The 27,499-nt window shown below is 35.0% G+C and overlaps 1 protein-coding gene across 1 annotated transcript in view; it reads right to left on the reverse strand.

The window, feature by feature from the left end:
* The window catches only part of LOC127872243 (regulating synaptic membrane exocytosis protein 2-like), a 173,315-nt gene that overhangs the window by 46,041 nt on the left and 99,775 nt on the right, over nucleotides 1-27,499 (reverse strand). The window contains exons 3-6 of the mRNA XM_052415573.1: nucleotides 11,593-11,691; nucleotides 10,897-11,105; nucleotides 863-1,079; nucleotides 88-249 (exon numbers count right to left, since the gene is read on the reverse strand). Of these exons, the coding sequence (XP_052271533.1) occupies nucleotides 88-249; nucleotides 863-1,079; nucleotides 10,897-11,105; nucleotides 11,593-11,652 (648 nt within the window). The 5' untranslated portion in view covers nucleotides 11,653-11,691. The remainder of the gene's footprint in view (nucleotides 1-87; nucleotides 250-862; nucleotides 1,080-10,896; nucleotides 11,106-11,592; nucleotides 11,692-27,499) is intronic.

Consider the following 27,499-nt stretch of genomic DNA (forward strand, 5'->3'; position numbering starts at 1 on the left):
TTACTGTTCCAGGAATGAAATAGAGAACAGCAAAAACTGGGCAGTTGCTGCCAACGGGGTAGTAAATTCCGCTTGAAATTTACTTACATCATTTTCGGATGATTCCATTTCGGACACGCTTATTTTAGATTTTATCCGGTGAACAGGAGCTTCCGGTGCTGCTTCGTTTCCATGGTACCAGATACCTGTCATGGCGACCACGTCACGCTTCATTTGACACATCGTGCACCTCCACTTGCCTTTCACGTGCTGGTGAACATAAACAAAACTTATGCATTATTCGTATAAATACGATCATATGTTTTATATTTTGTGAATTGAATAAAAAAAATGATCATACAATTTCCACCGGTAAAGGGCATAATCAATCAAAGGAAATACCTGATAAAGTAATACAGCGACAATAGACCTAACAAAAAAACGAACAACACAATAGGAATGTATTGAACTGACATACATGTACGTTTACAATTACCGTGAGATTCTGGTAATTTGTTTAGTCCTATTTTGCATGACACGGATGTGTTCAACCCATCGTATAACCATCAAACTATATCAATTAATAATCTAATATGAAAAGTGACTTTACAAGCGGTAAGACAAATTAGAAACATCAAATGCATACATGCTTATGATTAAACCGTAAACTGTATTCTTTTCCTTCCTCGTTCAAATGTGCCGCGATCTGGGAAAACAGTTTTAATGCACATGTGTAAAGTGTTCTCCTACATCAGCCAGTTCAGTCCGGACAGGCTAATCATGGACGACACTTTGTATTTTTTTTTAAAGGACGTCTATTCTCCCAGATTAGACGGAAAGTGTCTTCCCTGACTTCACATGCTCATCTGGGACTCAAAATTACCTTCTGTTTCTTGACACTCCACGTTGGATTTGAGAAGGAGCCGCAGCGGTTGCAGACCCGCTTGTGACAGTCGGAGCAAACCTTTCCGATGCCGTCGGCGAATTTAGTCTTAAAGCAGAGCCGACACAGTCTGAGATCTATGTGCTTGAGCTTCCCTTTCTGGCTCGCGTGCCGCTTTACCTCTTCTTCGAACGTCAGGAGGGAATCCCGCAGTTTTCTGCCAAACGAAACGAGACACTTAACCCATTTACGCCTATTGAACTCTCCCATCCTTCTAAATGGGATCAATTTCTTTCCAAAATTAGGGATGTCTAGTATATTTATTTTTATATTTAGAATATTTCTTACAGAAATTCCTTTAATGAAACAGCGCAGACCCTGATGAGACGCCGCATCATGCGGCGTCTCATCTGGGTCTACGCTGTTTGCCAAGGCCTTTTTGCTAGGCGCTAGGCATGAATGGGTTAATGTTTTTAATGATAGAAGTTTACCTTCGCGAGAATCTGAAGCCCACAAAAGCCTATTGCGCAGATGAGATAGCAATTGACCCTTTCAGAAAATCGATGTTCTGTTGGATCAATGCTGCCACATTTGACCCCGTGAATACAGACATTTGTAAATCAAAACGTTCACTAAGAGTCAAAGTGACTGCATCAAGCATTGGCATTCGATGATGTCTAAGTACATGTATTGATTTATATTTGGGGCGAGTTCTTTATTAAATATTAAAGTCGGTCTGCTCAACACTGATGACGAATACTAATAATCGAGGCGGAAAAAAGGAAAAAAAAAACAACAACTTTTTAATATTGCATTTTAATCATGCATTGTTAAGGAACATTAATAGTTTATCTATTTAACATTCATAGCTTATAAAAACCAACAAATTTCATTTGGTAAAGCTGGCTTAAACACACTCGTGTTACCAAGGAGATGTGCTTTTCCATTGTATGTTATGGCCATGTATAATAGCATCTGCTATCATATTGCACCGTCGGGCGTGTATATATGCAGATTCAATACAAAGTCATGGAAACACATTAAGGTCTCTTTTTTCAAATTTAAAGCAAAGTACGAGAAACCATATAAGAGCCATTCTGGAGAAATTATCTGGGAAACCTACAGCTTCTTCGATTACAAGTAATCTCGATAATTGAGATGAAATAGAAAATATTTCGTAGTTAACGATCCTGCTTTCGTTGCTAGTGGTGACCATTACCTTCACTTTATGGAAAATCCCGTCAATATTTTGTAATAACGCGCAAAATGACGAAGATTTTAAGAGGAACGAACAGTTATGTTAAATTTTAATTCACGAACGAAGTATTACAGTACAAAACTAGAAACATGAAATAATGGTTCCTTAAGATTATACACGAAATGACTTGTTATTAAAAAGAAACTACATCTGCAGCATATATAATACAAAAATGTTCCACAAATCTGTGCATTAATTTATTTTTCAACAAATCAAAAAAGTGGTTTTAGTGAGTTTATGTTGTAAAAAAATAAAGATTTATAGACATTATGAGCAAAACATAAACCCTAAAAGTTGCTTCTGATTTCGCAGAGAGAATCCTTTTGTATGTGTGTAGAGTAACATTTTTTTAAAGAATTATTTGCGTGGTGCACCACCTGGAAACACAATAAAATAAAAGAGGTATTAGGGTTCAAATATTAACCTCTCGCTGGAAAAAAACGGCGTTTAATGCCTGTGTGTTTAGTGTCATCTCGTTTAAAATGTGCGGTCCGCATTGGTTAATCAGGAATGACACTTTCCGCCTAACCTAAAATTTCGCTAAGAATTGAGTTCTTTATAACGAAATATACAATACAAGCTTAAAATGTCGTTCCTGCGTGGCTTTAGCTGAGCGCATCTAATTTTTAACATAAAGCAATAAATAAAACCGTCTTGGAATGTACACCATGTACATGGAAATACGTGCAATACAGCGTTTATAACTGGAGTATTGTTTTTGTTTTCCATTACATTGGTTTGAATTTTACCGTGTCCTCTATGTGTAATTTAAAAATAATACACTAAAAACAAAACAGTTAATGTTTAGGAGAACATTTTTTTTTAACAAAATAACGATTTCTTACATAATTTCGTCTGAATGTTCATGTACTTTTAAGCGTACTCATTAATTATTCACTTCGCTTTATACTGTCCATGATGTCTGACTTTTAAACGGACACAAATTAATTAAAAAAATCGCGAATAGCTCAACTTGGAAATATAATTATAATGAGTAACCAAAACATATCACATTTTAATTGTAGCTAGCATGCGGCTATACGGTAAGATTTGTCCTTTCAAATTGAATCTGCAAGTATTTTGCGAGATTAATTCATGTGTGACGTTCACCGTGCGTTCCAGTTTTATATTCCACACCAACAATAACAATTGTATTAATTATATTCGAATCTGTTCAATTTGTTTTGTTGAGCGCTATGGATAAAGTTATGGTTAAAGTAAAATTGCGATGTTATGATATGAAATTTTAATTAACATGTTATAGTAAAATCCAGTAATTGCCTCATAACAGTATTCGATTTATTGACTAATGCAAGGCGATAGCCACAGCGATAAGCGTGTCATCATTAGAATGTTTATTTATTTTGCTCTTATGTTGTACTCATCGCATGAAAGGGATAATACGTATATAAAAAGGAGCCGTGGATAATTAATTTTTCGAAATAGGGAAATTACATCGCACCTTTAATGCTTCCAGGTTTTTAACAACAGTTATGATCATATATGTTGTTTCTTGTGCAAGTTGGATTATCTACAGGTTACATAATTACCTTATTGTTCATGTCCATTCATTCATTTTTCTTTGAAAACAGCAAAATACATGCTTATATGATAAAATACGATATCACAGCATGACTTAAAAGTACAAGCTTAACCCATTTATGCATAAGGATGTTAGAGTCCACTATGCATAAATGGGTTAAGACAGTCTTTTTTCAGAAAAAATAATTTTCAAGATAATCGGTAATTCTTCAAAACAAATGTAAGACAAACGATTGCCACAAGACGTACAAACACTGAAAGATAAAAATGTCGTACGCTTAACCCGTTTATACCTAGTGGACTCTCCCAACCTTCTAAATTGGATCACTTTATTTCCAAAATTAGGGATGTCTAGTATATTTATTTCTATATTTAGAATATTTCTTACAGAAATTCCTTTAAGCAAACAGCGCAGACCCTGATGAGACGCCGCATCAGGCGGCGTCTCATCTGGGTCTACGCTGTTTGCCAAGGCCTTTTTATAGACGCTAGACATAAATGGGTTAAAGGGACATATCGAAGCGAAATGCAGATAACAAGCGTGTAGATATAAACTTCTCTGAGACTGTGGTCGCGCATTATTTCTTGATATTTTTGAAATCCGAATCACTCGCATGAGAGACCAATCATTTGGATGAATACATCTTATAATTTTGAACCTATTTATATGCTAATGACCTCGGCATCTTGTTCGTATTGTGATCATAGTCTGCGTATACTAAGAAAGGCATCTCAATACGGCATATTTATTGGGCGCCGAACTTTACTGCAAACGTAATGGTCATTTGCCTCAAGGCATTCTACTTTCAGGTTTATGACATTAATCCGTTGTAAAAACCGCATATTTGAGGTGTCAACGGGAAAGCGCAACAGGGCGAAACTCAGGTAAATAAGCATTGTACAAAACTGTTCGAAAATTAAGAGTCATTAAGCATAGAAAACCTGTATGTCCGACTATATAGAATCAAAAAAAAAATTGGGCTACAAACGGGGGATGTACGACAAAATACAGTGGTCAAAAACGTGGAGTAATAACGGTACGAGTAATTTCTTGTTTATTCTTATGTGAACACATATTAATTTAAGACAACGGTTTTGAGGAAATACAGTTTAAGTTAACGTATGTAGGTTATTGTGTTTGTTCCTTTCATTGCCTGCTAATATTTAGCAATGTTAATGTGTCCCAGGCATAACGAATTTATTCCGACCGAAATGATTTTTCATTATGTATGTAAGTGCTGAGTACACTTGAAAATGTATGCAGCGACATCGCGTGAAGAAATAATATAAAAAATGAAAGAAACTGGAATCATGTCATAAACGGGACAAAAAGTAGAATTAGGACTTATAGCAATTATATGTCAGATTTGTCTTTGTAGACTTTATAACAAACACTTAAAAACATCAATTATATTTTTTTTTGGATTCACGTGTCTTTTTCTGCTGTTGAAGGATTTTGTTCTGGCATATTCTACATTTAAACTCATATGGTCCATGAATGGGAAATGGTATCTCAGTCCTCCTCTATTTTTAAATTCCTTATTTCGGTACATAAACTGCAACGAAAGGTGCACTAATTACCGTCCTCTGAGATCGGAGGATAATGAACAAATAGCATGCTATAAAACAATAATATTGAATTACACATATAATCTTTATTAAAGATGGGTAGGTATTTCGTGTCAAACACTTTAACATATGAAAGAGCTGTTTGTCATTTGAAAGTAGGACTCCAAAATGTGTTTGAAAGAAAGTCAGTTCCAGAAAGGGGGTTCACAACTATATTTAAGCAAAATAAATTATATCGAAAATCAAAGCAAGCTCAAACACCGTAAAGCCAAAGAACACCCCATGTACGTCGATAAATCAAACTGAGTATGATCATTCAAACTGAAGAAAAAATGGTCACAGAAATAAAGACTACAATCATTATTTCTAAGAACACGTTTATTTAGGGTAAGTTGTGACATAATAAACGTTTCTTTTTTATAAAATGTTATTTGCCGGATACAATGCGCTAATAAACCCATAACAATTGAAAACAATAACGTCGAAATAAAATGAATATGTTTGAAAATCTAGAAAACGTAAATAAAATTGTCGAAAATTTTTGGCCAAAAACAATTTTAATCGAATGTGTTTAATGTTTTAATGCTTGGACGTATGTATTAACCTTTCATATATGTATGTAAAAAATGTGATTGGCGTAAATGCTCGAAAACGCAATATATTCGTATTTGTTTGGGACAAGAATATACAAATTGGATAATGACCTAACTAGTGTATGGATAATTCCAAACTAACAGTAGGAAATTGATAGATGACCAAACTGCAAGATGTCTTTATGTAAAGATCTATGTAAAATGAACACTCTTGTACAATATTTCGAGATTTATGTTATTGCTGACAACAAAAGCATTTTGGCACATTGTTAAACAATCATCATAAACAAATTATTTTGTTTCCTTTTCAGGTAAAACAGAAGATAATGGAAAACTGCAGATGTTATTATTGTACAGAGTCCTTCAAATGCATGGAGAAAAAAAACCTAATCCATAACACAACTAACCATTACGTAGAACATATAAAAATTAGAAAACTTACCTTAGATGAAACAACCGGAAAATTAGGTTATCGGACAAAAATATATGCTGATATTACTCCACAAAACATAGATGAACAACATCAGCACCTCATAATTGAAAATGGCGTTATCAAAGTGATAGAAAAGGTTAATCAAAGTGCCTGCCCATCGCCAGAGGAGTGCCCGTGTGAAGAATTGGAATCGCGTAAGAACAGGCCAAAATACCTTTGCGTTTATTGTAGTAACGATAAAGAAATTTTGAGTGAGATAATAAAACACTGCATAGAGCACCATGGTGACCAGCCCTTGAAATACAGGGAGTTTGCATTTGATCCCGTACTTAACAAATACGGTAATAAATCAAAGCTGCATGAAGGTATTATCCCATCAGAAATAAAGCTAGCAGGGAAAGATATACAAATGTACATGTTCATGAAAATGTACTTTACACTAAGTTGTGTTCTCCAAGCACAGAAACTGCAAATACACCAGTTAAAGTAACAACACCATATGAAATGGTCTATGATGACGAAAATTCGGTCTATTCAGATATAAGTATTGAATAAAAAATATGTACAGATGGTAAGAACCTGCAAATTGATCCTGCTGTAGCAGAAATGCAACGTCTTATACCACAAGTACTGAATACAATGTTTGAATGCGGCAAACTAGAATCATATTTGAAATTTAAAACTTATTTCCAGCGGTAATTTTCCCATGAATAACATATGTTTTCTTCTATTTACAGATTAAAAATTGATTTCACTAATAACAAATAAATGAATGTTGATGTTCGTTGAAAGTATTTTTTATATTCCATTTTACACATCGTGTGGGATTTTGGTTATAAATAGTTGTTTTCAAAGAATAATATCCAACCTGTGTTTGGAAAGCATGTTTAATACATCGCAGTTTGCGAATTATTCATTTTGAGTTTGGTTATTATCCACAGAAAGTTTCATATCAGTTTGGATTTATCCATAAACTTTTATACCCGTCCTGCAAACACATGATTTTAAGACAGAAACACACAAGTTGCAATATAGGTTTCCACGAATCTGGCCTATTCCCTCTTGACCCGACCAAAGTGATGCACTCGATGAAACTCCAGCCAAGTGCAATATTTTCAGGAGAGCAGCTTCTCACGTCGTCACCAGCCAATGATGTTTCGGTGAGCCATCATAATCAGCCTGGCGCCTCACCCACCCGTGTAGAAACGTTGCCTATCCAACCAGTCGCCCCGTCTGTCACGACACTCGACCAATCTGTGGACATACCGGTATTAGTAACAAATAATTCGGTCGCCCCGTTGGAGCGACTGCCATCGCACCGTCGGAGAGTCAGCCCAACAAGTCCGTGACTCCGACTGTAATGCTACCCAACCAGTCAGGCGCCCCGTCGGATATTCAGCCGAGCCAGTCCGTCACTCCGACTGTCATACTACCCCTACAGTCAGTCACCCCGTTGGACAGTCAGCCCAACCAGACAGACGCCCCAAATATCATGTTAGACAGGCCATCGGTCACTCTGTCTGTCATACAACCCAACAGCCCCCAGACTGTCACGCTACCCAATCAACTGATCGGAATGTCCGACAGCCAACCCAACCAGTCCGTCGCCCAAACTGTAATGGTAACCAACCAGTCAGAAGTTCCATCTGTTTCACCATCCAACCAGTTGGTCACCTCGACGGTCCTTCTCACCAAGAAGTCGGCGACTAATGAGGTATCGCCAGTAAATAAGACAAACTCACCTGGCTACTCTCCCTTTTCAAAGCATTTGAAATTACCGACATTATCGTCACTCACCGAAAAGCAAAAGCCAAATGTCCAACGGGTTCTCATGCCTAAGGCCATCACAGGGTCTACCTATCGCTCTCTGTTGCAGGAAAAGATACAGAAGAAAGAGAAAGAACTGCAACAGAAAAGTGAACGAAAAAGAATAAGAGAAGAAAATAAGAAAAGGAAAGAGGAAGAGAAAAAACGAAAAAATGCTGAACAGGAAAAAAAGAGGGAGGCAAGAAAGGCTGAAAAACAACGCAGACTTACCATAAAAAGAAGAAAACAAGAGAACGAGGAGGCAATTCTTCGGGAAATCAATGATTCGTTATCAGACAGCGACGTCCAAGTTGAGGCCGGCAAATGTTTTACGTGTGAGAAGACGTATGACAACTTTATTGAATGCACTAACTGTAGCCGGAGATTTCATTTTGCATGTGTTGACATAGAAAATCAGTTGATTTGTGATGAACTTACTTTTGAATGCAAATATTGTTGAAATTTGAAAGTGCATAACTGTTCAAATTGTTGAAAACATGTTCTTGTTTTGATTGTTCGTGGAATAAATTAGTCTGACTGTTTCTTTTCTTTGAATATTTTACATTTTTGGAATGCACTTTGAGTGTTCGGAATTAAAACCACCAATGTTCGGAATCAAAACCAGTGTTCGGATTTAGCATACATCACTGCCTTTCCTATAACCCAAAAATAATAGTGTACGATGACCCATACACGCAATCGATGTTTTTAAAAGGTCCCGTATGCGTTGTTGTTTCTAAAAATATCATCGATTTGCGGAAGTGTGGTTTTGTTTCCGAACTGTAGACTTTTTTGCTTAGATGTTCAGAAATAGGTGCACCCGCTCTAATTCATGCTGATTCATATCACATGTGAAACAAAAACTAGTGTTATTACTAACTATTCATAGTTTGGAATAAAAATGTGACTTTTCCCTTTAATTCAATAAAATGTACGGACAGGTGGGGGTTGTACAGAAGACCACCCGTTTCACTTTTTTATCCGTGAAATATCATATGTAGCCGTGATCGAGAAGTAGAACACATTACTAATTAAAAAAAAATAGAAACAACATAAACAAACGATGGGAACAAGTCCCTTCAAAACCAAAATTATACTCACAGAAAATCATTTCTATTTCCTAATATAGGTCCTCTGAGAAGGATGTTTTAGAGTTTGTTTTTGAAAGGAAAATGAGGAATGAGTGATGATGTTGTGTGTTTATTTACTATAATCCTTATTGGATACAAAAGAAATGTGTTTCTAAAAGGCCCGTACCTACGCCGGGGGCCCGGGCTCCCGCCCCCCCCCGTTGGCTGTTGAGTTAGGATCTTTTTTAAATAATGGACCTTCTTCAAATTGTACTTTCATGAAACGGCCAACAGAACACATTTCATCAAAGCAAAAACAGATGTGTTTTATTGTCCGTTATAAACAAGAGGATTAGCATTCGCCAGTGGAGATAAGCCCCAAGGTAATGTTTTCTTCTCAATCCCCCATCCGTCAATTACCCCTTGTGATCCTGAATGCTTCATCTATCGATGGTTGATGAAACACGTTTTTTGATTGGCCAATGAAAGTGAAGCAGCGAATGGAAGCAACTGATACAGGCGGTTGAAAAACAAATAATGTTTGGAGCAATTAGAGAGGTATCGATACGCGTCATTTTTTGAACAGGTAAGTTTCTTTGTCTTAGTCCAAGGCCCATAACTTTGCAAAAAATCAATGGGCCGGAACGAAACACATATTTTTTCTGTAAGTAATGTAGGTAGACTCATACACCAAATATCAGGTCAATATCTCAAAGCGTTTTAAAAATAATATCAGAAAATGAAATGCAGGACAGATAGATAGGCGGAGAGTCCAACTGCTATATGCCCTTCTATCGGGGGCATCAAACCAGCTCAATATATGAAAGAGTTGCGTAAAAAGCCTCCGGAAAACGTTTATTGTACATACAAATTTAACGAAAAAGGCCCATACCTTCGCCAAATGTCAATGGACCGGAACGAATTTTACATTCATCTGTATGTCATGTAGGTAGACTCACATATCAAATATTAGCTAAATATCTGAAAGCGGTGCGTACTAAAACTCCGGAAAACGGTTATTGTATAGAAAATTTTAAGTCCAATCTAATGTAGGAGTTGTAAACGATCGGGATGGTGTATCTGAATTTGTGTTTATGATGGTGAAAGTAAAAAAATTATTAATGCGTAGTAGATGGTAAGCATTTTATTAGGAATTTACTTTAAAACTGTAGAGGGGGTTTACATTCAAAGAGAAAATGCTATTATGGTGATATGTTTGTCATACCTTATGATACATTTCTTTATAAAGGTTTTTATTTTTCAAAGTGTGCACTTCTTCTTCAACAAACATCCTATATTTCTGAAATCTAAAGCTTCAAACATTGTTGCGAATTTCACACCCATGTTTAAAGTTTTAGACTTCAGAAAGATGCTGATTTAGTTTTTTTACATTCTATAAATTTATATCTCAAAATGATTTTTTTAACATTAAAAATGTACATTTGGAAAAGTGCCAAATTAAAATTAAAATCGGGCTTGGAGACCCCTCCCGCTCTCTTCTCGGTTCGCCCCCCCCCAGTCAAAAAATCCTGCGCAAGGCCTTGCTAAACCAAATTATAAAAGAATCTGTATGGCCTTTCTTGCACTAATGGAACGAAACGTCAAAACGGACCGCCAATTAAACAAATCAGAGTCCTACTTGTGTCGACCCAAACTAAAATGAGTCTTACTTTGGTCGATCAAATAAAAACAGAGTCTTACTTTTGTCGGTCCAATCAAAACAGAGTCTTACTTTGGTCGATCCAATCAAAACAGAGTCTTACTTTTGTCGGCTCAATTCCCCATATTCAAACTCCTCCTGTCTCCTCATGACCTCTTTCAGGACCGCAATCTCTTCCGGCGTGAGCCCCGTGAGGTCCGGGGACGGTGGCGCCTGTGGGGGCGGCAAGACGCCATGCTCCTCGGCGGTGGAGCCGTTGGACGGTGTTTTACAAACGCTGCGTTTCTGACGCCTGGTGGAGCTGCGCAAAACCTGAAGCAGCGGAATTAAATGCACTAAGTGTCGTCCCAGATGAGATTAGACGACAATCAAAGACGACACTCAATGCCTTAACTTGATTTTTTCTAATAAGAAACTTCCTTTAAACGAAAAATAAGGTAAAAGTGAAAAATGTCGCCGCTGCTAAGCCTGCGGACTGCACAGGCTATTCTAAGAAGACACTTCACGCATATGCATCAAGTAACATTTTCTCAGAGCGAGGCTCATTAATGAGCTAGGTAACAATAATACTTAAATGATATTAACTATAATAGTGTCCAGTATGCAATATGGTAGCCGAAATCAGTTTGCATCCTATGCAAACCATTATGCCTTTAGCCCTCGGGCCGTTATAGGTGTAGCGGGCAGATTATAAACGTCCGGTCCAGATTATCCCTATGTTATTGCTCAAGTACACTCAAAATGTTTTTTCATCAGCATATATATTAAAACTGTAATAAAGTGCAAAAATGCTAATTACCTTCTTAACAATTGACGTCATAATGACGTCATCTTCTCCTGCCAGAAAATCTTTCCACATCCAACAGCATCATTCTTAGTGTTCGAAACGTAGATAAATCTGGAAGATATGAAAAACATTTTGCATTTTGCTGTGAAAGGTTATATAAACTCTGTGATTGGCATTTATGTCCATGTGCATCCTAAATTTACTTCTAACAACATATCGTATTTACTGGTCCTTCGCATTGACAATATCTCGCCTCTAACATGTGATCTAAGGTTATTTCCGCCACAGGTCTCTTAGTATTGGAACGATTTCTATTCCAACCTATGGTAGATCAAGGCTTTACAGGGACTTTTAATATTGTGTTGATCATTTTCAGACCAAATAATGAATAACTATTGAAACATATGGGTATTTTACTTTCGAAAATAACAACAACAACAGGAGCAACAAATGACGAGAGTATGTTTGTCTGCAAGTCCATTGCAAGTCCATGTTTCGTTTGTTTCCCGCGGTAAAATATCGGCTTTTTAAGATTATGTTTACTCACATACAACAACAAAGCAAATGCATTAAAAACTGTCTTTAGCATCTTTTTATCATCAAATTCCGAGGGTCAATGACATATATGTAGTACAGGTGACTGAACTGAATTAGTTTTAAACTTATTTAATATAATAAACCTTTGTTTGCTCGTTACATTGTCATCTTGCAGACGCTTAATGCGTTTGATTGCATCTTTATCTGATAAACTGTCACCGAATCTCCCACAAAGTTTCAAGTGACATCCCTCCATTTCTGTCTTTTGACTCCGTGGTTGCTGTTTATGTTTTCGAGCTCAGTTTTGTTAGAAATAAATTGGTTTCACATATAATCGATGCAGATCGTATGCAGGGCACTCATAACGGAATTCGCACTGTCTTTGTTAAGACATAAACGACCCATCTGGGAATTCAGCTCCAAGGAAGCTGCTCTTTCAAAATTTCAGCTCTTTGAAATACAATGCGTTCTTTGACATGTGTGTTTTTCTTTCTTCGCTCAAGGAAATCGCTGCTATTGTTTATTATGATGACGAACACGCGGTGCACCTTAACCCACACAAATCATAAATAAATGAACAAATCCGCATCCTCAGCGGATACGACGTTTTCATAAGCATGTGTTTTAAGATTAACCCATTTATGCCTTGCTTATAGAAAAAAGGCCTTGGCAAATAGCGTAGACCCAGATGAGACTCCGCATGATGCGGCGTCTCACCAGGGTCTGCGCTGTTTGCTGAAAGGAATTTCTGTAAGAAATATTCTAAATATAAAAATAAATATACTAGACATCCCTACTTTTGGAAATAAATTGAGCCAATTTAGAAGGATGGGAGAGTCCACTAGGCATAAATGGGTTAGAACCAACATAATCTACATTTTGATCCAACTGTTATGTTACCGTTAACCCGATATCTATCGTGTCGCCTTCTAGTTGTTATTCAAAGGGTATGACACAAAGTATTTCAGTATGAAACCGTGTGTTTTTGTTAACCATCAACACTAGAATATCGCCAATGCTCAACTCTTTCGTTAATGTTCTTCAAAGGGATGTAGATTTCTCTTATAAGAACGTCAACAGACACAGGTGCTTTTACTACATGCCGAAATAAGGGATTGGCAGAACTGAGTAAGGAAGTTTATGTAGTATATCTTATTTATTTTTATGTCTTAAAAAACACACACATTCAGTATCAACTGTCGTGAATATTCGAAGACGATTCTCAGTACTCACATAATAAAACATATTGTGTATTATCACGGCCGTTAATCACAGGCGCCACATCTTATTTGCGATGCATTTTGATAAATGAGCAAATCCTACTTTCGACGTGGCGCTAAGAACCTGATGTTTTGAAATGTGAACGATTAGTGGCGCTAAGAACCTGATGTTTTGAAATGTGAACGAGTGGCTCTAAGAACCTGATGTTTTCAAATGTGAACGATTATTTTACAGAGTGAGTAGGTTTTATATGTGTTGTTTTTTCAACATATTTTGCATTATTTAAAAAATCGGGCAATGTAGTGAGATTCAGTGAAGATTTATCCATAAACATTTACAGAAACATATAATAACAACCCATTAGGAAACGTGATTAGCTTTATAAGTTGTGGCATGGAAAAGTTTTAACAGAAAATCGTATTTTGCCCGTGTGACGAGCAAAGTTCCACCAAACGAAATCGCTAACAAAACCAAACAATTGCTTTGAACATGTTGTAATTGTTCTATGCACAAACACATGGCTTCTTGTCGATCTAATAGATAATTTGGTATTTTTCCAAGGCTACAACGTTATGATGAAACATTTGTTTCAAAGAGAATTTGAAAATTTTGTCATTGAATATACTCTAAAACTTGACAGAAACTTGAGTATAAAAAGGGTAAACGATTAAAGCCGGAGCTGTCCTTAATTGTTCAGATGTTTGTAGGAACAAACGACATATTTTAACCTTTTTGAGTTTCGTTGACCTTTTCCTGTTAGTGAATTAAGCAGTTGGAATAGGGGACAAAACTCGTCGTTTCAAGCAGAAGTAATATCGTTTAATAATTTCGTGAAATACTTTACTGTATAAGCACATTTGTTGTAGAAAACATATTTTGAACATTTTGAGAATTTTATTATTGGATTTTTTTATATTAAATTTTTGGGTTTATATCGTACAATATGTTTTTTTTTCGTTAGGTTATTAACTTCTTAATTTAGTTTGTTACTGATATATTTACATATTATTTTTTTTATAGAATGTGTATATGTTCTGTATAACTTTGGATTAAAGTTTTTACTTTAAAAAATAAAAAATAAATGTGAAAAAGGAACATTATCTATCAAATGTTAGTGGTGTGATTCATACATCGTGCATCTCCTTGACATTGGCTCCATCTCTTTTGGAAAAATACACAATTATTTATTAGATCTGCAAGAAGCCAATGTGTTTGTACATGCAGCAACTAGAATTTATTGAACGCAATCGTTTGATGTCGTTCGCGAATGAATCGGGTGGAAATTTGCTCATCACACAGACAAAAGACATCGATTTGCTTTAAAAACTGCACCATGCCACAACTTATACAGGTCCGCACGTTTCCAAATCGGTTGTGATTGCATGTTTTTGTACATTTGTGGATGAACAAATCTTCGCTGAATCGCACTGCATTGCCCGATGTTTTAAATTATGCGAACTATGTTGGAAAACTCATATAATTCCCACTTACCCTGGAGAATTATCCGCGACATTTCAAAACATCCGGTCCATAGCGCCACGTCAGAAGTAGCATTGGCTCATTTATTAATGCATACCAAAAAGAGGTGGTGCCCGTGATTAATGGCCGTGATTATGTTGCTATCCAAATCTGAACAATGATGTAGATTTTTTTTGTTCATTTATGATTGTGAAATATATATTGACAACTGAGTCAATCTCATTTCATATCAATTAAGTCTAAATACAGACAATGGCTATTAATTAAATCGGTCTTTTCCCATCAGAAATAACATAAATGTAATTGGAAAGTCTTTGCGCTGTTAGTGATTGAAGTTTTAGAACGCATAACTAAAATCACTTCGAATAGCGAGGTCAAGACATGTGTGGTCAGTTTTATTTAAATCAACGAATGAATCAAGCAACATTTTCAAGGTCCGCGATTTTACGTTTCATTGAAGCAAAGATCCGGGGTTGTAAGTTGAAGGACTTAGGATTTCAAATAACAATTATTTCTGGAGCGATATTTTTAGATTAGATTTAGCATAAGATTTGAGCTAGTATATATGTAAAGTGATTTACCAATGAACAAAATTTATAAATTAAAACTTAAAGCAACACATTCGTTATTGCTAAAAACAAACAATGTATTAATACTTTTTCATTAATTTACATACAAAATACACTAAATATTATTGAATATTTGCAGATTGCGGTTGATGGACGAATTTTATTTAACGAGTGTTTTAAACAAAAAAAATCACTATAAAATAAAACATTGGCCTTAAAGTACGTTATCTTAGACAGCTACGCTTAACGAAAACGTTGAGCACAATCTGGCATTGACACGAAAGAACATTTACTTGTATCGCTGGCTAAATTCTTTTATTGAAACATTACAAAGTTTATCTCAACCATGAGTAACATAACTTTCAGAGCGTTTCCATTAGTTACTTTTCGATGGATCTGCCAATCACGTTACGTTATTTGCTGAAATGAAGTTACAACGTAAGACAGACATACATTTTATTTAAAAGGTGTACATAGTACCGGTACATCTTCAAAACACATACATTTACAAAGAATATTTCAACATGATAAGATATTCTCATTTCCGTATTTTGTGTAGGAAAATAACAACAAAAAATCAACAGTTAGGAAAATAAATAACGATACCATTTCTGTAGTGGAGATGAGAAAATATTGAATACATATTTGAATTTGAAAAATGTATGTATACAGACGTGGTTAACAATTTTTAAATAAATACAATTACTATTTGTTCTAAGCGTATTTTAACACAGTTAACAATTTTAAGATAAATAAAATTACATTTGCTGCAATATATAAATCCTATTATGTATTCACATATAAATAGATCAACAGACATTAATTCGCATTAGATAAATCACGAGCATTTACAATATTAGACCGCATAGTGAGCGATAATTTTTATAAAAAGCGATAGTTTAAGTACTGCTCTGTTAATTAGAATTAAGAAATTTTAAATTTTTATATACTGATGGCCTTATGTAGTATTTACGTTTGATATATTTTGGTCTTTTTGTTTCGTTTCTTTGGAGCACACATACACAACGATATTCAACGTCAATATCGTTTGTGCTACACATGAAACAGTGTCGTTCCTGTCTCGGTCTATTATGTCTTGCATAGATCTATCTACCTGACTGGATACGTCAAGTGATGTCACGCACTCTATACAACTTTCCGGTTCTATACTTACGCGTTCGTAAGTATTATGTCTTATTGATAATATCAAAGCGTGGACTAAAAAGATCTGACAGTCGTTGACATCTCTAACCATGATGTATTAAACTCGTCTATGAATTGATAGGTAAGCTCCCAAAAGGCTATATAACTAACACAATTCATAAACTCGTTTGATAAATATGATATGAATTGACATCTTGTGTCAGATATTATATTGATAAAACCATGAGTGCAATAAAAATTCGAATACTCACCGAAAACAACACATTTACGTTTGTGTTTTTTAATCATTGAATTTTAATTACGTCACCAAAATATGCAACAACAAAAAACGTCATAAATTACTATGGTGGGATTTTTTCATTACTTGGGAGACGTTGTAATCATATGATATATATATTTTTTTAATCATGGATTTATGGTTTAGAAAAAGTTCGTGAACATTCATTCCACTCGCACTTTTCATTTGACAAGTTAAGTAAGCAACATGAGTAGACCGATGTAATTGATGGAATAATATTGTGATTTGTCAAATATTTCCATTCGTGAAAAATATACAATATTATATTTTTTACTGAAATCAAATTTTATTTCACCAAGTAAGTTCAATATTCCACTTAAAAGGATATTCCTAATATAATGACCGTATACCAGGTTGCGTGTTTGTATTGAAAACTTATATTTTAAGTTTATGTACTGAAATCATTTTATTTCTTAAAAGTGTTGCCGTGTTTATATTACCGTTATGTTACAATCCGATTACGGACACAACCGAAAAATCTTGGGAAATACTTACTGGGAAGTGTGAAACATACGTTTTTTGTTACTTGCCAACGGTTATCCAAACCTTTTTGAAAAGTAACATCGTTTTGCGTTTAAAATAAGAACATTTATTAATTTTTAAGTACCCAATCTTCATCTATAATAAAAGACGACAACACACTTCGGTGGGTTAATACATCAGATGATAATCGACAACTTAATAAGGTTCTCGTAATACTAGAAGTATCCTATTGTTTTGAAATTGATCTCAAATGCATGGTTATAAACCCAATATGATTTTTGAAAATGAAGAGCGTATTGTATTTTGTAAACATTGTTATCACATGCTATACCCTGTTTCCCATGTAATACAACCATTACATATTTTTGTTATATTACACATGTGTAATACAACATTTTTAAGCGTTTTCATTGGCTTAGTTTTTGTTAATTGACCAATCGCATTTTGTTATTTTGATGAAATGACGTTGCAACGTCAAATGACGTCACGAAATGTAAACAACATTCGGGATTTATAATTATGTTTGCGTAAATACTTTTTTTATTTGCTCATTTAAATGCATGTGATAAAAAAGATCTGACACTCGTTGTCTTATCATCCCATATTTTATTAAACTCGTCCAGGAAATGTGTTAGTAAGCTCGCCAAAGGCTTGCTTACTAACATAATTCCTGAACTCGTTTATTAAAATATAGTATGATATGACAACTCGAGCCAGATCCTATATTTATTGAAGCCATTTACATCCGTGATTTTGTAAATGTCCATGCGTCAACGAACGCTTGCATGTCGAAAAATTGTCCCCATATACGACTGGAATGTTCTCTAAACGCAGTATAATAAAATACATATAACTGGCAGAACTATCGTACGTTTAGCCAGTCTGATTGTTGAGATAGATACAGGTATGTACGGAATAACGTTAATGCCATCGTGATTACACATTAAAATCCAGAGGGCGACACTGCGATAGTGCGATAGTACGATGGCGACAATGCGATAGTACGATGGCGACAATGCGACAACGCGATAGTATGATGGCGACACTGCGATAATACGATGGCGACAATGCGACAACGCGATTGATCGATGGCGACGATGCGAAAGTCATATCGTACTGTCGATATCGTATCATCGCATTGTCGCCATCGTACTATCGCATTGTCGCCATCGTACTATCGCGTTGTCGTACTGTCGTCATCGTATTATCGCATTTTGCCATCGTACTATTGCACTGTCGCCATCGTATTGTCGTACTGTCCTCATCGTATTATCGCAATATCGTATTGTCGCCGTCGTACTATCACACTGTCGACATCGTATTGTCGCACTGTCGTCATCGTACTATCGCATTTTTGCCATCGTACTATTGCACTGTCGCCATCGTATTGACGTACTGTCCTCATCGTATTATCACAATATCGTATTGTCGCCATCGTACTATCACACTGTCGACATCGTATTGTCGCATTATCGCCATCGTACTATTGCATTCTCGCCATCGTACTATCGCGTTGTCGCCATCGTACTTTCATAGTGTCGCCATCGTACTACCGCATTAAAGCACTGTGATTGTCGCCCTCTGGATTTTAATGTGTAACGATGGCCCTAACGGTATACCTTAGGCATGTTCATGTTATGCACTGCGTTCATTAAATGCTAGCGCAAGTGCTAAGTAGTATGGATTAATGTCTCAGATGATATTGAAATTAATTGTAAACTAGTATTCGCGATTTGTTATACATGACGTCTCCTTCACATATTCCACTCATAATAAATAATACATAAATACGTCACTTCTAGTGTCACCACATATACCAACAGAGTATTGCAGACTGTCGGTCATGGTTAGTGGTTAGCAGTCATTTCCGGTCTTTCGCAGACGTAACGTTTAATGTGTTAATTGAATAGGAGATATTCTCACACTGGTAGAAGACGGTTGTTTTGTGAACTATGCTACATCCAGATGTACATTTGTGACTAACTTTATATGATTTGATAAAATGTTAAAGAGCAAACATATATTGATCTAAATTGAATAAAATCTTAAAGAAAAGATGCCCTGTTATTTTTCTTTGATTTGTTACTAAAAATAAAACTTCACGTCAAAATAAATCGGAAAACAAATCAACTTAGAAAAAACCCAGAGAAGTTATGAAGTGAACACTCACAAAATAAACACAAGACAACGTATTTCGTGTCTTCCGTGTGTCTAACGTTCAATGCAAAGTATTCCACCATGAGAATCCATGTCAGAGAAAATGGTCAGTGCTAATTTATATATTGTTTCACAATATAAACGGATTCAGATTGTGCTCAACGTTTTCGTTAAGCGTAATTGTCTAAGATAACGTACTTTAAAGCCAATGTTTCATTTTATAATGAAAATCACATGACGATTCAATGCGCGTCTGATCATTTTCCTTGAAACTCCATTGTATCATGAATCTGTCGCCGTGAATAGTGTCAGCTCCGTAAACGACACTTAAACAACACTTGTCTTTAAACTTTATTTCTAATTGCACGGGAAAGCTGATCGACGTACAGTTTGTCCATTTAACGTAATATTACATACGGAAGATAATTATCCAATCTAAATCTAAAAATCTAAATTTCACTATTTTTAATTACCCACGAAATAAAATGAGTGACAAAAACAGACAATCCTCTAAGCAAATTAGCTTAAGTTTTATTTTATTAACATTAAGAAACACTTTATACGATGAGTGAAGTTAATTTATGCCGATTAGCTTTGTTTCCATAACAGTTTTGAAGAACACAAATGACATATACATAATATTTGAATGACAGGCGACCAATTAAAAAAATATTCGCCAGACAAAACATATACTATGCACTTTGGTACTACACATTATCAATATTTTGCCTATTGTAGGGTTATGCAATTATTCCTGACAGCTTTTATACAAAAAGAAGTGGTTTGTAAGGCAATAATATCATTTAAAAAGCATTCTTAAAGTGTAGCACACGTTCACAGACGCAAATAACAGCTTATAATTAACTCTTGAAAATCCGTTTATAATATGAAGCGACCTTCTAAATAGCTCTTCGTTACTTTATAATATATTTCTTAATATAGATATACTTATGCGATAAAAAGCAATACAAAATGTCTGCAGGCAAAGGACATTTCCATTAGCTTTTTGAATGACATGTTTGTAATATTGGCATCATTATTGGTAACAAATAAGCTTTCATAAAACAGGCGAACCTACATACATTTCATGAATAAATTGCGATATGCATCTCAGGCTTGTAGCAATACATTATTTCATTGTATGATCGATTTGTACTAAACGAGTGATTTTCCAAACATATGTTCACAAGTGGCATTGCCAAGAGTGAAAATATATTTAAGAAACGTGTTACGACTTGTTTTCTATGTAATACAAACATTAAGAATATATAGACCTAATATAATTATGCCAATAAAGAGCTTTCTGTGTGTTTTTTTTTACAATTATTATTGATTCCATATAAATCCATGATTTTGTAAATGCCATGCTGTTTTGACGTTATGTGTCAAAAAGGGGTACTACTTTAAATAAACCTGGCGTGGGTGTCCATGAATGATATGGCCTGTGCTCTGTGAAAATTGGTTTTAATGCATGTGCGTAAAAATGTCGTCCCAGATTAGCCTGTGAAGTTTGCACAGGCTAATCAGGGACAACACTTTCCGCTATTATGATACTTTTCGTTTAAAGAAAGTATTTTCTTAACAAAAATCCAGTTTAGGCGGAAAGTGTCGTACCTAATTAGCATTTGCGGACTTCACAGGCTAATCTGGAACGACACTTTACGCACATGCATTAAACGCCGTTTTCACAGAGCGCGGCTCATATCTTTTCAAATAATTCCCCCCCCCCCCATATACTGGCATAATCATCGTACTTTCAGCCTGTCGTGATGTAGTATGTACCAGTATAATTGAGTATAATTAAGTATAGTTCATTGTAATTGTAGCACAGCTGTTAATAGGTATGAATTACTGTCTCAGATGATATGACTACTAATTGTAAACTTTTATGGCGTCTCATTGACTACTAATTGTACACTTTTATGGTGTCTCCTTCACAGAATCAACTCAAAATAAACATTACATAAATACATATTTGCTAGTGTTACCGCATATATCAAAACAGCATGCACGACTGTCGTCATGGTTAACTCATTTATGCCAAGCGTCTAGATAAAAGGCCTTGGCAAACAGCGTAGACCCAGATAAGACGCCGCATGATGCGGCGTCTCATCAGGGTCTGCGCTGTTTGCTTAAAGGAATTTCTGTAAGAAGTATTCTAAATATAGAAATAAATATACACCACATCCCTAATTTTGGCAATAAATTCATCCAATTTAGAAGGATGGGAGAGTCCACTAGGCATAAATGGGTTAATGAGCGTGTCCGGTCGTTCGCAGACGTTAAGTTTGATCTGTTAATTGGATATGGGATATGAACTAGTGATAAACTGGTTGACCAAGGTCACCACATGTGGCTTACTTGATCTGATTTGTATAATCTGTTAATTGGATATGGGAAATGAGATAGTGATATACTGGTTGACCACGGCAGTTTTGTTAACTATGCTTCATCCGTAGGGATACATGTGACTAACTCGATCTGATTTGTGTAATCTGTTAATTGGATAGGTGGGGGGGGGGGGGGGAGTGACAAACTGGTTAAAGACAGTAGTTGTGTTAGCTATAATACATTCTGAGGGTCATATGTAACTGACAGAGAGGGGGGAATGGCAGTAAAAGTTAAAGGCGGTAGTTTTGTTAACTATGCTGGCTGAATTGATATGATTTGATAAACAGTTAAAGAGCAGATGCCGTCTTATTCTGTGTTGAAATATTCCAAATTACAACACTTCATGTTAGAAAAAAGACAGTTTAATGACAGAGTAATTTTGAAGTGATAATTTAAAGATTAAAATAAGAGTACACGAAAACGGATTTCGTGTCTCTCAGGTGTGTAGCAGTCAATGCAAAGTATTCCCTTATGGGATTCCATGTCAGAAAAATGGACTGTGCTAATTAATTATTTATATACTGCTTCATGGTATATTCGGACTCCGATTCTGCTCAACGTTTTTTGTTCAGCGGACCTATCTTAAGATAGCGTACAATAAGGCCAATATTTCATTTAATAATGAAAATCGCGTGGCAGTTCAATGCGCGTGCGTACAATTTCCATGTAATCTCTATTGTATATTGACTCTGTTGTTGTGAATTATAGTGTAAGCTCTATTAAGAACACGTTCTCAACACTTCAAACAATTATTTTTTTGCAGTTTGTTCTTAACTTAGATTGTATTTCACCAAAAAGCTGTACCAGTATGTTCGTCTATTAAATGTAATATTGCCTACGACATATAAATGTAACTATTTAGTTAGCCGTGAAATAAAATACGTGCTAAATACAACCGATACCCAACACAATATTCACATTAATTACATCAGTTTATTAACTTATACATAAAACATGTAATTATTGTAGGAAAGGGGTTACTAATAGCGTATTGAGTATTCCATTACACAGAAATTCCTTACCAAAATAAAGAAATCGGTAATTGATATGATTGAAATCATAAAATAATATGATATTAAGAAACTCTACATACAATAAAATATTTGAAGATATATTTGCCATATACATATGAATTCAATGAACGACGAGCAATTAAAAATATATTTGCCAGACAAAAACATGTACGATGTACTGTAAAACTATACATTATTAATGTGTTGCCTATGGACAGCGTTTTGCGTTCCAGGCAGCTTAACCCTTTGCATGCTGGGAAATTTGTCGTCTGCTAAAATGTCGTCTGCAGAATTTCTAAAATCAGCATTTTCTTCAATTTTTTTCAAAGAATACAATCAGAATAGCAAACAGTTTGGATCCTGATGAGACGCCACGTTCTGTGGCGTCTCATCTGGATCCAAACTGTTTGCAAAGGCCTTCAAAATTCGGTTCCCGCACTGAAAGGGTTAAATACATATCGCAGTGGTGCGTAAGGTAATCAACTATCTCATTTAACAGAATTTTTAAGCCTAAGCACACAATCACAGACGCAAATAACAGATTTTAATTAACTATTGACAATCCGTTCATTATATAAACGACCTTCTAAATAGCTTTTACTGGTTTCATAATAGAGTTTTAATGATGTGGAAAAAAGGCATCAAAATACCGTAAGGCAATAAACACTCCTATCTGAGTGACGTAATTAACTGTTTGTACTTTTTACCATCATTATTCCTTTTTGATAAGTTTTCATAATACAGGCGAAACTACATACATTTCATGACTAAATTGCTGAGTTGAAATATGTATTGTTTTAACCCATGGCAATATAATTTGGTAAATATGGCCGATATGCATTTAAGTCTTGTAGGTTCCACTGATTATGTTTGTTATATACTAGGTTACATACTGAGTTATTGTTATCATTAAAATAACAATGATATGAAATTAAGTAACGCTATATGCAATGTTTGGATTAAATGCTGACGATCTCCTGTTTTGTTTTCATAAAAGTGTTGAAGAAATATTCAACAAATGCATATGAACTAAATAACGGAAAATCTAGATTATACTTGCCAAATTAAACCTGTGTGATGCATGCTAGTACTTATCATTAACATTTTTTACCAATGGTCAGGTGCTTTTAATTTGAGGTTGCCAAAATACGTATAGTATTGTTGCATATGGCAATCTGCTATCTCATTTCAAATGTGTTTTGTTATGTAGGACACAATCACAGACGCACATAACATCCCTTAGCAGACCTATTGACAATAAATGTACATAATATAAACGACCTTCTAAATAGCTCTTACTGGTTTCATTATATAGTTATAATGATGTGATAAAAATCCATCCAATTATGTCCGTAGGAAATACACACGCCCTTTGTTAAGCGCGGTGTGTCGTATGCTATCTTTAGAATCATGCAAACATACTTGCACAACTCTTCAGTGAAGTAGTTTAATTCCAATCGACATGAATGATTTTTTCGTTTAAAAATAATATTAATCAGTTAAATATGTGCCAAAGTTACATGCTCTCAGTCTACTATGCAAACAAATAATACGCGCAGAACCTCAGTATTTTGCTCTCGGGAAGCATTATCTAAATCAGCACGGTCCGTTTCTCTAACAAAGATAGCAAAGATAGACACACAACACACCGGCAATGAATTCTCACATACTGTAACACTGTGAATGAACAAAAACTGTCACGTGACCACGAAAGTCAACGTCAGTAGTCATTTTATGACAACAAACAGCCGCGCAAGGTAGTTTTTTTTTCAAATATCTTTGCTGATCATCCGCTGACTTTCATACGACCTAGTGCAGGCAATATGGCACGCATATAGCTTTCGATCGGTATATCACGCGTTTTGTGTGTTGCTCTGGTTTTCGAGCACACTTCGGCGCAAATTTCCATTTAAGAAGCAAACGTCAGTAGCAAAATTACAAAGAGTCAGTGTTCTCAAAAATTAAGTATCACGGAACTGTCTATGCTTTACCGGACGAACATATATTACATATGTCTATGCATAAACAAACAAAAATATCTACCAGATATTCAATAAATTTTTAAAGAGTGAAAACAAATATGGCAAACGTCAGTAGTACGTTTAGGAATGGCAAACGTCAGTAGCAAAAATATGCAAACGACAGTAGACGAAAAAATTCAGGCGTTTAATTTAATGATATAACAAGTTAAGATTGATGTTACAAATTAATGCACAACATATATAAATTCTGCAACAACAAAAATTAAATAATGTTAAGTGATATTATGGGCATTAACAGTTTATAGGTGTCTATCGCAACCATTGTTCATTTTTGGTGTTTTCACTTCATATACACTTATATTTGTTAATGCAGCATCAACATATTTACAAATATCCTGGAAAGAGAAATATAATGCTTTTGAATATCAACCGTACTTTCGTTTTGACAACTGACGACAGGAATGATTCGATTTGAAGATGCCATGTAGTTTTAAAGGGAAAGTTCTATAATTACAAAATAAGCATAAGATAGTATTTAATAATTGGTGTAAATCATCATTGTCATAAACGCTGCTCATAAATGTGTAAACAAAGCAGATAGAACTACATGTACATTGCTTTACGACCGATAAATTGTAGTAGATGCACATATGTTGTTGTCGCAACATTCATGTCTCGAAAATCCCGTTGACACATGATTTACATACCTTAAATAAAACGCGTATACAACTTACTATAATAAAATAATGTAATTAGGTATCAAAACAATTTTTTTGTATGTACACGTACGTTGTATTAAACTTAATAAGATAATTAGTTATAAAGTATCCCAATAGTATGTCAGTTTTATAAAACGGATATCTTCAAAAGTTTAAATATAGACTATTGGCAAATAAATGAAGAAAGAAGAATACAAAATAGACAAAAACATAATCAAATGGTAAAAATAAGATTAAGATCCGCGTTTTAGTTTACATGTTCGCGACGACATATAATTGATTTGATATGTACACGACTTCCTATTTTAGTATAGTTAGTACATGGAAATTAGCGACACTTTCTTGAGTGCTGATTTATCGATGAACAGGGCATAAATGTTCTACCTTGTACAATATACCATTGGTGATCAACGGGATTTATTACAAACATAACAAATGTACTAAGTGACCAAACAGCCAATACAAATTCAATAAATTATTAACAGCTTAAATGATAGACTGTGTTGCTTTTTATTCTTTATATGTATACATATATCAACTATTTCTCTGGAATTCCTGGAATCGGATTGTCAATGTCATATTCACGGACACTGAATATTTGCAAAATCTTTTAAATTGCCCATTCTTTTTAATATCAAACTTCACAAGGCGTTCACCGAAGACAGAGCAATTAACGTTTCTGAGAAGCAAATGTGGAAGCCAAATAAAAGGTTTATGATGGGAAATTCACATAGTTTAATTACTATACTTAGTAGGTTTTTTTTTCTATTTGAAGGACACAATTCAATAGAGTATTCACGTCAAGTCATCTACACTCATGGTAGTGATTGCATTCTTAATGTATTAACGATATGAACTAAAAAAACGTGTAATCTCTGTGATAAATTCCGAGGCCAATGAAAATTTTGTAGCACATGTGAATAAACGACATGTAAATTCGTTTTTAGAAATTTATTGAATAGAAAACATGCTTCGAATCTTGCATAGTCAGTCTGTAAGGGATTAACCCATTTATGCCTAGCGTCTAGAAAAAAGGCCTTGGCAAACAGCGTAGACCCAGATGAGACGCCGCATGATGCGGCGTCTCATCAGGGTCTGCGCTGTTTGCTTAAAGGAATTTCTGTAAGAAATATTCTAAATATAGAAATAAATATACTAGACATCCCTATTTTGGAAATAAAATTGATCCAATGTAGAAGGATGGGAGAGTCCACTGTGCATAAATTGGTTAAAATCCATGCGTTTGCATTCAACTCTGATTAATTGTCAACGTATCTCCCACGAGTTTACAAGAATCATCCCACCATTTCTGTCTTTTGACTCATTTTATTTTGGAAGTTGTTCTTAATTAATGGGCTTCTCATATACGGACTGCACGTTCTAATCTGGGACGACAATTTATGCATATTTAAAAAGCCCAGTTTCCCCACAACGGGGTTCAAATGGACATATAATCAATGTAGATAGTATGCATAGCGTTCATAACGAATCTGCACTGTCTTTGTTCAGACATACAATACCCTTCTGGGATTTAACTCATAGGCAATAAAACCGGCCCTTTGTAATACAAAACGTTCTTTGGTATGCCTGTGCATCTGTCTATGGTTAAAGAAATTCTTGCCTAACAAACTCTGTTGTTTATTTTTATCATAAAAATTCCTTACCCTTTAAAGGCACCGTCAATCACGAATGACGAAAAAACAAAATTTCTAAAATACCGTATTTTTTTACAATTATTAGTTTAAAATGATTAAAATATCACGACTGGTATATTACATTACTTGAAAAAAAGTTCATATTTTCAGTATATTCGGTAATAAAATTTCGTGATGTTAAATCGAAAGTACATCGCGAAAATAGGTGACATAACGATATACACACTATAAATTACGCAAGTAGATTGGTC

Source organism: Dreissena polymorpha, chromosome 3, assembly GCF_020536995.1.
Source record: "Dreissena polymorpha isolate Duluth1 chromosome 3, UMN_Dpol_1.0, whole genome shotgun sequence".
Lineage (NCBI taxonomy): Eukaryota > Metazoa > Mollusca > Bivalvia > Myida > Dreissenidae > Dreissena > Dreissena polymorpha.